At 29.8% G+C, this 11,553-nt stretch overlaps 2 protein-coding genes across 2 annotated transcripts in view; both read left to right on the top strand.

Annotated features, from left to right (window-relative positions):
* The window catches only part of ACC (acetyl-CoA carboxylase), a gene marked incomplete in the record, with an annotated part of 121,178 nt that overhangs the window by 97,033 nt on the left and 12,592 nt on the right, over nucleotides 1-11,553 (top strand). The window contains 10 exon segments of the mRNA XM_067046313.1: nucleotides 420-711; nucleotides 1,526-1,680; nucleotides 1,927-2,107; nucleotides 2,195-2,431; nucleotides 3,840-4,043; nucleotides 5,502-5,703; nucleotides 5,783-5,880; nucleotides 8,709-8,978; nucleotides 10,992-11,112; nucleotides 11,227-11,435. Of these exon segments, the coding sequence (XP_066902414.1) occupies nucleotides 420-711; nucleotides 1,526-1,680; nucleotides 1,927-2,107; nucleotides 2,195-2,431; nucleotides 3,840-4,043; nucleotides 5,502-5,703; nucleotides 5,783-5,880; nucleotides 8,709-8,978; nucleotides 10,992-11,112; nucleotides 11,227-11,435 (1,969 nt within the window).
* LOC136795510 (cytochrome b-like) lies at nucleotides 4,232-5,478 on the top strand. The gene is given in 3 exon segments (XM_067046312.1): nucleotides 4,232-4,235; nucleotides 4,303-4,376; nucleotides 4,379-5,478. Coding segments are annotated over 3 exon segments (741 nt in total). The 3' UTR covers nucleotides 5,042-5,478.

Raw genomic sequence — 11,553 nt, 5'->3', positions numbered from 1 at the left:
TATATAGGCAAAATAATGGTTGATTATTGTTAGTCCTATGACTACTAGTAGTTAGGTTTTGAAGTTAATTGAAGTTATGAAATTATTCAATTAACCTATGATTAATGTTTTAAGTAATAATAAATAATTAACTAGTTTTATTGAACGTTTGGTTTGTGGTGCATATATTTTTTATTTGTTGCTGTCTGGTATATTAAATGGAACTTTAAATATTTATCATCTAATATACCTGAAATTAAAGCATGTTTTTCATTATGGATGATATAATTTTGATTAAACACTAAAAGCCAGTTAAAGCCATTTTCCATTTATTTTAATCCTTTTAAAACAAAAAATGTTGGATAAATGTATTATCATCAATATAGAATGATGTTAATAAATTTTTTTTTTTAATAATAGTTGTAATTTTACTTTTATAGACAGAAAATGTGCACAGTTCTGACATCATCACCTGGATCGCCAACTATTGTCCATTGCCCACAAAGGACCGGATGTATGGCAGCATTTGAATCTTTTACTAAATTTCAAGTTTACTTTGATGAAATACTCGATACTATTGATGAATTTACGACTCCAGCCACTGTTTCTGCCAGAATACTAGAGTCAGTTGAAGGATCTGATTCAACTTCCCTTGGTGACAGTACCTCTCTTTCGATTAGTACTGGTGATCAACCTGTTACCAGAACTTCAGCAGATCTGGAAGAAATCAAGGTAATTTTTATGTTTAAATTGTTTTGGATGGAGTCAAGATAAAGGATCATCTTGTTTAATCCTTTATTTTAACATTTTAGTTGACAAATTATAATTATTATTCTATCCTTTTTTTGAATTACGACTTCTAGTTTACTGAAATTATTAGCAATTAAATTATTGCATTTCCATATTATTTTGTAACTATTACATTTTTAATCAGTTAAAGCAATTAGAAATGAATGGGTTAAATTTAAAACTGAAATATGTGAGGTTATTTGTTTTCATTGCTAATTAGTTAGTACAAGTGATGTGATTTGATCGTTTCGATTTAATAGCGCTTATTTATTGTATTAGTTTTTTCACCTCTATTGCTCTTCTTTATTCTATAATTTTTAATTAGATTAGTTTCTTCTTTGCATTAGGAAATTTCTAATCCTTTAATATATATATATTTTCTTTTTTGGATGCAGTATCTCCAAAATGTTCAGTATAAATCATACACCTCAGTGGTTTTGTTTCAACTGTTTCATATCAGTAGCAAACATCTTATTTTACCTTATATAGTGTAACTTTTAAATTATAGTTTTTTTGTGATATTTCCAATACATTCCTTGATTGAATTGAATAGTTTTAGATTTTATATAGGTATTATATAGGAAGAATATTTACCTTTTGAATTCAGTAAGCCTTGTATCTCAACTTTGATTAGAATTGGAGTGTAATCTCTATCCAGCTTCTTTTTGTGTATCTTATATGTACTTGATGTTATAGTTTACATTCTATCTCAGCAGCTCTGGTATATCATAAAAAATTAATTTTTTTTTTTTTTTAGGTTGAACCCATTCATATCCTATGTATTGCCATTAAGGAAAGCAGTGACATGGAAGATGATAAACTGAGCAGATTATTGGGAGAGTTTTGTGCCACCCATAGAGAAGAATTATTTGCCAGATCAATCAGAAGAATTACATTCCTTGCTCTTAACAAGTGATTTGATTTTTTGAATTTTTTCATGTCTGGTTATATAATTACTTTATAATAAAAAATTTTGAATAATGAATTTATAAGTAGCAAAATACAAAAAAGTGAGAGTGAAAATAAAATAAATAACTAGAAAATATCTGTCATGTATAAATTTCATTATAATTGGTATTTAATTAAACAAAGAATTAGTATTATTAGAATATATTTTAAAATTACTATTGTGATTATTATTTTTTTATTTCCTTCTAGGCGTCAATTTCCTAAAATATTTACATTCAGAAATTGTGACAACTTCATGGAAGATAGAATTTATCGTCACCTTGAGCCCGGAATGGCTTTCCAACTTGAGCTTAATAGAATGAAAAATTATGATCTTGAAGCTCTTCCAACAGCTAACAGAAAAATGTACCTCTATTTAGGAAAAGCTAAGGTCTTAGAGTTGAATATTTGTCATTTTTGTCAAAACTTATATAATTATACATGAATTATATCAATATTTTTCTTTTTGCTTTTGTAGGTTGCCAAGGGCCAATCTGTAACTGATTTCAGATTCTTTATCAGATCCATTATCAGGCATTCAGATCTTATTACAAAAGAGGCTTCATTTGAATACTTACAGAATGAGGGAGAAAGAGTGTTACTAGAAGCAATGGATGAATTGGAAGTCGCATTCTCCCACCCTCTTGCTAGGAGGACTGATTGCAATCATATATTCTTGAATTTCGTGCCAACGGTCATCATGGATCCAGCCAAGGTATTTGATTTGCATTTTTTTATATTTTCACTTTAGCTATAATATCTCGTAAGTCTGAAAAATCAACAGTACGTTCTAAAGATTATTTAATTAAAAAAAATCATGTACCTCTAATCTAGAGATCACATTCTAACCATAATATTGTAGGATACCTATGTACTTTATTTCTGACAAGAATTCTTTTGAGATGTCTCTTGAATTGTGTGTTGATTTCTATTTGTTTTATATAATAAAAAGATTTTTTTGGATATACATCTGGTGGATTCAGAGTCTATAGAAATTTACCTCAAGCTGTGTTGTTTCACATAATTGAATTTGTAATAAAACAGTTTAAAGAAGTTTTTATTCAGCACCTTTTTTTAATAATTAATTTGTCACTGTGTTCCTAATAGTCACTGGTCTAATAGTAGCATATAGCTCATCACGTTCTCTGGTGTGACATGTCCTCCACACACTCTCTCCAATTCACTTCTTTCTGCTGCAAAGCGAAGCAAGTGAAAAACATGTGCTCTGCGGTTTCCTCGACAGTCTGACATCCAGGGCATTCTGCGGTGTTGTCCAGTTTTAAGTGGTACTGGTAGGCTCTAAAGCATCCATGTCCGGTCAACAATTGGCTTATGTAAAAATCCACCTCACCATGCTGGCGACCATACCACTTGCCCACATTGGGTATCAACCTGTGAGTCCACCTCCCGGAATCTGCAGCCTCCCAACGCTGCTGCCACTGGTCGATGGTTATTTTTCGCTCTTCTTCTCTGGAAAAATGCAAGCGTCGTCCATAGTGCCTACTTCTTTCTTCAACAAGGAGTTCCACAGGTGGCATTCGGGCTATCACGCACACCGCTTCGTAGGAAACAGTTCGAAAAGCGCTAACTGTCCTTAAACAAACTCTGCGATAAACTGAAACCATCTGTCTCCTGTATGATTTGGTAACCATCGCTTCTTTCCAAATCGGGGTTGCATATAACATAATGGAGGGGACAACATGGGTGTGTGTGCGTGTGTCTGTCCGTCTATGTGTCTGTGTCTTGTTCTCGATATAGTTTTGTTCTCGACTCCTTTCTTTTTTGCATTTTTAGTTTGCAAACTAAGCTATCAATTTGAAATAGTTTTTCTGAGCTAAATGGTGGCTATTTTCTTCTTATCATTCTTTATTTTATAGATTATACTGTTTTTGATTGTGGACCTGTTGTGTGGCACAAAAAAAGCTTTGTCTTAATGTAAAGTAAAGAATTTTTTTTTTTGTCTTTTTTAAAATAATATTTTAAGATATATGTTCTCAACATTTTGTGAAAATACTCTACTCTGTGTGATTTTATAGGGATAATTTGTTGGTAATTTAAAACAAAGGAATATTAGTCATTTTAATAGTAGTATTGTAATTTTATGTATTATTCTTCTGCTGTAGATTGAAGAAAGTGTAACCAATATGGTCATGAGGTATGGTCCTAGACTCTGGAAACTGAGAGTGCTTCAGGCTGAATTGAGAATGACCATAAGACCAACTCCTAATGCTAAAACAAGTAATATCCGATTGTGCTTAGCCAATGATTCTGGATATTCACTCGACATGTGCCTATACATGGAAGTATTGGATCAGAAAACTGGTGTTGTAAGTAAAAGAGCTTAATTAGTTTTAATATTCATAAAATTTTATTTCTTAACCCTTTGTACTCGAGACTTTTTTGTATGACATACCAGTAACTCGAGTGTACTTTTTTTGTTAATTTACCCAAAGATAGTTGATTTCAATAAATAAAAAAAAATTGGAAAAAGATATCATGCATCATGCCAATTATCATGGGCAACATATAGTCACCATTCGAGTTACCAATGAATTTACCGTGCTGACATATTGTTGCAGTAACTAGTCAAACTATTTATAACATGAATAGTAGAAACAATTCTATTACTATTAATTATAGGGACCGCCTTTTTAGGATACGGGTATTACCATGAGGACAAATATCACTATGAGGAGCTACAGTAATTACAAATTTATTATCAGCTATTCCCTATTTAGGAAAAACTTTAGTCATATGACTATGAGGAGGGTTTTCAGTAGACAACGCCACGTTGACACGATTTTTTTCATTATATTTCCTTTTACCATTTATTATTTCAGGTATAGTATTAATTCATCTTCTATTCTTGCATCAAATAGGAAGAAATAACCCTCTAGGATTAAATTCTAACTATGACAAGTCACCATTCCACCCTTACTTCTCCACAAAAGATTTAATAGGAATAATAATTACTTTAATAATATTTTCATTATTAATTTTATTAGAACCTTGAAAATTAGGAGATTCTAAAAATTTTATCCCAGCTAATCCACTAGTCACTCCAGTCCATATTCAACCAGAATGATATTTTCTTTTTGCTTATGCAATTCTTCGATCAATTCCCAACAAACTAGGAGGTGTAATCGCAATAATAATATCTATCCTTATTATTACTCAACTTGCAAATATTAATAAAAGAAAATTAGAAGGTAACTCCTTTTACCCAATTAGAAAAATTTTATTCTGAATAATAGTAATAATTATTATTTTATTAACATGAATTGGATCACGACCAGCAGACATATTTAGTCAGTTAGTTTTTTAATTTCTTTTTTTTTTTTAGTCAGTTTTTAATTTTTTTTTCCCCCAATTTTAATATAAGTTATAATTAAGTGTGGCCATACTGTTTAAAATTACCTTATAATGGTTTAAAGGGACTAAAAATTAAGAAAAAAAAAAAAAAAAAGAAAGGGATACAAAAATTCTCCAGCAGTACGCTAGCTATAGATGCCAGGTCCATACATAGTTGCTCCAGCAGTATACCATTGTAAAAGGCATAATTAATCCAAATTTATAGTTTTTTATTTATTTGGGATTTGCAATAAAATTTTAAATAATTTATTTTACAAGCTGATAATATTAATTATGATTTTTTTCCTCCACAATACTGCATTAAAACACAAATTGAATTAATATTTTTTTTTTATTCGGATTTGGTGTTTTAATTCTTCAAAGATAATTCTGATAGAGCTTGATATTTTAAAATTAAAAATTCATTTTTTCAGATTCGTCTTGAAGCTTTTGGTTCTAAGCAAGGACCTATGCAGGGACTTCCCGTTTCTACACCATACCTTACAAAGGATTACCTGCAACAAAAGCGATTCCAAGCTCAAAGCAGTGGAACTACTTACGTTTACGATTTTCCTGATGTATTCAGGCAGGTTTGTGAAAAAATGTGGAAGGAATACATTCAAGAGAGACCTGATGGTAGCAATAATTGTATTTTTATTTTTGCTTAATTAAAATTTTAGGAGGGAATTTTTTATATTTTAATTTTTTTTTTTAGAGGAAATACAAATGCCTTCACAGTTTACTGAATGCGTTGAACTTGTTGTAGAAGGCGATGGTTTAGTCGAAATGAAAAGACTTCCTGGTGAGAACAATGTGGGTTATTTCATTTTATTTTTATTTTGAATTAATATTTTTTTATCAATAGTTTTAGAATTTTTGTAATGTGATTATTTTTTGGTCTCTGTTCAACATGAATATATTTTTAGTACAGTATTTTTTAGATAAATTTATCAATTATGCTAACTATAATACTTTTTGTTTACTCAGTTTTTTTTTTGTTGTATCATCGAATATATTTGCCATGAATAAATAGTTCATACTTCTACGTTTCCCACTATAACTAATACAGAAAACTATAACGGTTACGAAAATCTATTTTCTCAAGTGGAACAGTGATCCTTATATAGTGATTAAAAAAAGTTTTAGGTATACATGTAGATGTTCTCCTTTAACTAAATTTCCATTTTTTTTTTTTTTTTTAGGAAATCCTGGTGTAAAATAATAAATAAACTACTTTTTTACTCTAGTTTACCATAAATAACATTGAAACGAAACATGGGATTGAATGTTAATTGGTTAACAGTTGCATCTAATAAAGTTATTCATTTTGTTTGACTACATGTTTATTGTTAATGCAGATTACTGTTTATTATTATTTCAAGTTGCTATCTGTTATAATTACCTATATATGGTGTTTGCACAAAAAGTAAAGTAGAAATGGGTTCTTAAACTGATTTGGTAAAATCTCTCATTATATACTAAAGTTTTCCGTGATCTCCATGTAATTTTTTTTTTTGTTACATATTTTAATTTGTTCACTTCCGTGAAATTAATGAGAAAATGATTTATTATTAAAAAATGTTTAATAGTATTCTATCTCTCTGTCATATAAAAAAGTATCTAGTGATTACTGTGTAATATTTTATTTACATATAAAAGAGGTTTGGACCATCGCTAGGTGGACAGGGGATACCTCCTTAGTAAAATAAAACAAATTAAATTTGTCATTAGATTATTATTTTATTAGCATTTCATGGAATATTTACTTCATACTTGTTTAAAACATATTTCCATGACTTAAACTGTATGTATTAACTGTTAGTTAATTGAGTGTAAATGCTGAAGTTTTGTTCCTTTGAGAATGTATTATTTCTGTAACTACTCGATATACCATTATTGTTTAATTGTCATCTCAAGTTGTAGATTCTTATCTAAAGAACTTTTTACCAAGAATGAAAGTATCTTCAAATGATCATGAAATGAATCTTTATTTTGGTAAAAAAATATATTGGAGATGTTACAGATGAACTAGGAAAAGGAAGTATAATGTAGGACACATCCTTCCTCAACAATAGGTTTTTGGAAAGATTTGCTGAGAAAAATGAAATATTTTTTAATATTTAATGAGAAAAAATGAATATTTTTTGGAATAAGTTAAGGATAGATCTGAATCCTCATTGTCAGAAGTAATTGAAAGAAGAATATATCTGAGTAGTATAGTTGTATTAGATTCCTGGAAAGGATATATGGCTTTATAGAAAATGGGCTGCAAACATCAAACTGTAAAATATCACTTTTTTTATTCAAAGACATTATATTTATACACTCAAAGACATAACAAATATGGAAAAAATCGAAAGATTATGAAAAAAAAAAAAAAAAAGAGGAACAAACCGAAATATTCTAGTATTTTATTTATTATTTAAGAAAATTCATGTGGTATGCTCAACTTGAAGAAAAAGATACCATTTCCCAAATTTTAGGAAATATAAAAGATTTTTGGTTAGAAATAAAAAAAAAAAAAAGTTTTGTTTTGATAAATACATGTGTTTTATTTTAAATAATTTAATTTATAAGAAGTGGGGATATTATAATAAACAATTATCAAATATAGTCTAATATATTTTGGTGTTATTTAATTTGCTAACTTAGAAATTAAACTTTAGAATCAGTAATAGATTTTATGATTGGTTTAATTTTTATAATTTAAAGGGTTAGTTACTGGATCTGTATTTAATTAAGGCTTAGTCTTAAATCCTTTAGCCTATCTCTCAGTCTCAAAACAAACTGATCTTGAGATATGACTGGTTCAAGACTAATTTTAACTCTCATGTTGATTAAATACATATGAAATTATCATACCTTTAAAGCATGATTATCATATCGTTGTGAAAGAAATAAAGTGCAATGGAAATTTTCTTTAAATCGAGTTTGTGTTACTCTTCCCATGCACTGAAATTAATTATCTCCTTTAAGGATATGTATATATGAAAGGACTTTTTATAATATGAAGAAAATGGTCAGGTTGCGATCAAAAAAGAACAAATAGTTTTTAATTATTTAATGTCCAAAGTTTCGCCCCATTACTAAGAGAAGTTCTTGGAAACCAGGCCATATTTCTTTCTACTGTCTGTTACAGAGTGATAAAATAATATAAATACTCAGCTTGATTCTTGTATGCTCCCGTTACAGAAAGTTTCTACTTGACAGAAGTCAAAAATAGAGTAAAATCATAGGCGAAATTAAAAAATAGCAAGATGTCTGTAACAGATAGATGCTCATTACAAGAAAGTGTTCATTAGGAGAGGTTTCACTGTATTTGTATTTAGTTTCATTGTTGTCTTTAAATATTTATTGTATGTAGTTCCCACAATTTTCCTCACTTCTGTCATCCTGGTTTTTGATACAGTCCTTAGGTATTAATACAATTTAAAATTGTAATTTTTAATAAAATATAATATAAAATAATTTGATACAATATCTTTAAATTTTTCAAACTGAAATTAAGGAGGTATAATTTAAGTTTATATGGTTAATTTTCAACAAAAAAATGACTTAGTCTTACTATTACGTGCTACTATTACTTATTATAAAAAAATCATGGTTTTGCTACTTCTAAATTTACTAATTTTCATTTTTAGGCTGGAATGGTTGCTTGGCGTTTAACTTTATTTACCCCTGAATATCCTTCTGGAAGAGATATTATTGTCATCGCTAATGATATAACCTATCTGATTGGTTCATTTGGACCTAGTGAAGATTTTGTTTTTCTACGTGCCTCTGAACTCGCACGTCGCCTTAAGATACCTAGAGTATATATATCTGTTAACAGTGGTGCACGTATCGGACTTGCTGAAGAAGTCAAAGGTTTATTTAAGGTGGCTTGGGAAGACCCTGATGCAATTGATAAGGTAACATTTTAAAACAAAATTTATGCTTTGTTTTTGACCAATTATTTTACTTACTTGAAAAACTAAAAAGATTATTTCTAAAACACTATATCTGGGAGTTTAGTGAGAAATTTTTAAAAATAAATATTTGACATTTTTTTATTTAACTTTTAGCTTAATTTTAAAGCTATTTAGCTTATTATTGTTTCAAACTATTTAGTCAGTGAAATATTACAGAAATAATGATTGAAAATATTTTAATTTAAAGTAAACATTACCGAAAACACAAAGTGGTTGGTTAAAAATGAATAAATGACAAATCACATAAAAAAGACTTAATGAATGTTTCAAAGTTTTTTTGTTTCTTTACAAGTTATTCCATTCGAGTTTTATCTATAATAAATTTAAACTCAGTGTTAAAAATTATATTTTCTTAAATTCCATTAAAATTTTTTAGAATTCTGAAAATAAATATTTCTTAAGGTGTGCTTTGGCTAGACATAACATTGCTAATAACACATCTTATTAATATTTTGATGCCTACTGTTTACTCCGATAAACAGTAAAATGTTATTAACATTGCTATTCATAACAAAACAATTTAATAAAAATTTGCTGTTATAATTTCCTCTTGTGAGATTGTCACATCGACCAACCTATTTTCTATAATTGTCTGTTCAAAAAGTCAGATAAGTAAGGTTACCACGGAGGGCGGGAGTGGAGGGTTTCATGCCATTTTTTTCATTTCAAGGGCTTTTTAAATATTGCTTGATTAAACTATGTTAAGTCTCCCCTTCCTGTTTTAAGCAAATATTTCAAAAATGGTATAAGACCGTCACTTTCCGTGGGTCTTATTGGGTGGGTATGGCTGGGAACGATGGTATTTTTTTTTTGTATGGTCTCTCCTTGTGAGATTGTGACATGTCGTACATCGACCAACCTACTCGGCTATAATTGTCTGTTTGAAGAGTCAGATAAGTAAGGCTACTACAGAGGGTGGGAGAGGAGGGTTTCTCACTGTTTTCCAATTTCAGGTGCTTTTTAATTATTGCTCAATTAGACTATATTAAAGGTCTCCTCTTCCCATTTTAAGCTATTAAGCTAATATTTCAAAATTGATATAGGACCGTCGCTCCCCAGGGGTCTGGCGGAGGATGGCCTTTTTTTTTGTGTGTGTTATGATCTCCTCTTGTAAGATTGTAACATGTTGTACATTGACCAACCTACTCGTTACAATTGTCTGAAAAGTCAGATAAGTATGGCTACCATGGAGGGTGGGAGTGGAGGGTTTCATGCCGTTTTTCAATTTCAGGTGCTTTTTTAAATATTGCTTGATTATCTTACAGTCTCCTCTTACTGCTTTAAGCTACTCGTTTTGAAATATTAATTTTCAAAGTGATATAGGACCGTCGCTCTCAGGGGGTCTGAGTGGGGCGGGTCTGGCCAGGAAGGATTGCCTTTTATGCAACAGACAAAGTCAAAGTAGGGAAAGATCTTTACTTTGTTTTACTTCAGTTCTTCCAGTTGTTTCCGGATCTACAAAAATAAAAAGTTCTTCCTAACTGGCGAGTCTTACACTGGAAAGTACATCCCGGCTAAGCTGTAACAACAAAATTTTGTAACATTTTTATTGGAAATGGTGTTGTTAATAACATTTAACTATTGACGGGTGTAAACTGAAAGCATTAAGATGTTTATATTTGACTTATAATAATGCAATAACATTTTGATGCACACCTTTCAATCCTTTAGTGGCTTATGGGCTGTGTTGTAACTGAGGTCTAAAATCTCTTTTATCAATCCTCATTACAATCAATTTAGAAAATTAGGTTTATGTATCCAGATAAACATAATTTTCTAAATTGATTATATGTTAGAATACTCACAGCATGAATTAGCATTTTGTTTACCAAACATTGAGAACCAGTGTTCTTTAATCTAATAACTAGTTATTGTGATGATTAAAAAAACAATTGTTATATACTTTAATCTCTATGTTTATATATATATATATATATTTTCTTAATTTTTCAGGGTTTCAAGTACCTTTATCTCTCTACTGAGGACTATAAAAAAATATCCCATCTTAATACTGTGAAAGCTATTTTAATCGACGATGAAGGTGAAGCCCGGTATAAGGTTACTGATATTATTGGTAGGTTCTTAACCAATAGCTGTAGAATTGATTATGCAATAAAATAACCATAAATATTACTAAGCTTGGATACTTAAAGGTATTTAAGATAATTTCTAATTTTTGGTGATATAGGCAAAGAAGATGGTCTAGGAGTAGAAAATTTAAGATATGCTGGTATGATTGCTGGTGAGACGTCTGCAGCTTATGAGGAAGTAATCACTATATCAATGGTGTCCTGCCGTGCCATCGGTATTGGTTCTTACCTTGTTCGGCTTGGTCAGAGGGTCATCCAGATTGAAAATTCTCACATCATTCTCACTGGTTACAGTGCCTTGAATAAGGTGAGCTATTTTTTAACTATTCACATGTTGATATTTTTAATGAATGGAATATGGTCCGGGTGCGGTAAAAAAAAAAACTCAAATAGTAAATAATTATACTATTTTATTGAGCCAACAT

Source organism: Halyomorpha halys, unplaced genomic scaffold, assembly GCF_000696795.3.
Source record: "Halyomorpha halys isolate HHAL.00 unplaced genomic scaffold, Hhal_1.1 Scaffold316.1, whole genome shotgun sequence".
Taxonomy (NCBI): domain Eukaryota; kingdom Metazoa; phylum Arthropoda; class Insecta; order Hemiptera; family Pentatomidae; genus Halyomorpha; species Halyomorpha halys.
This window is presented reverse-complemented; position numbering and strand designations above follow the sequence as displayed.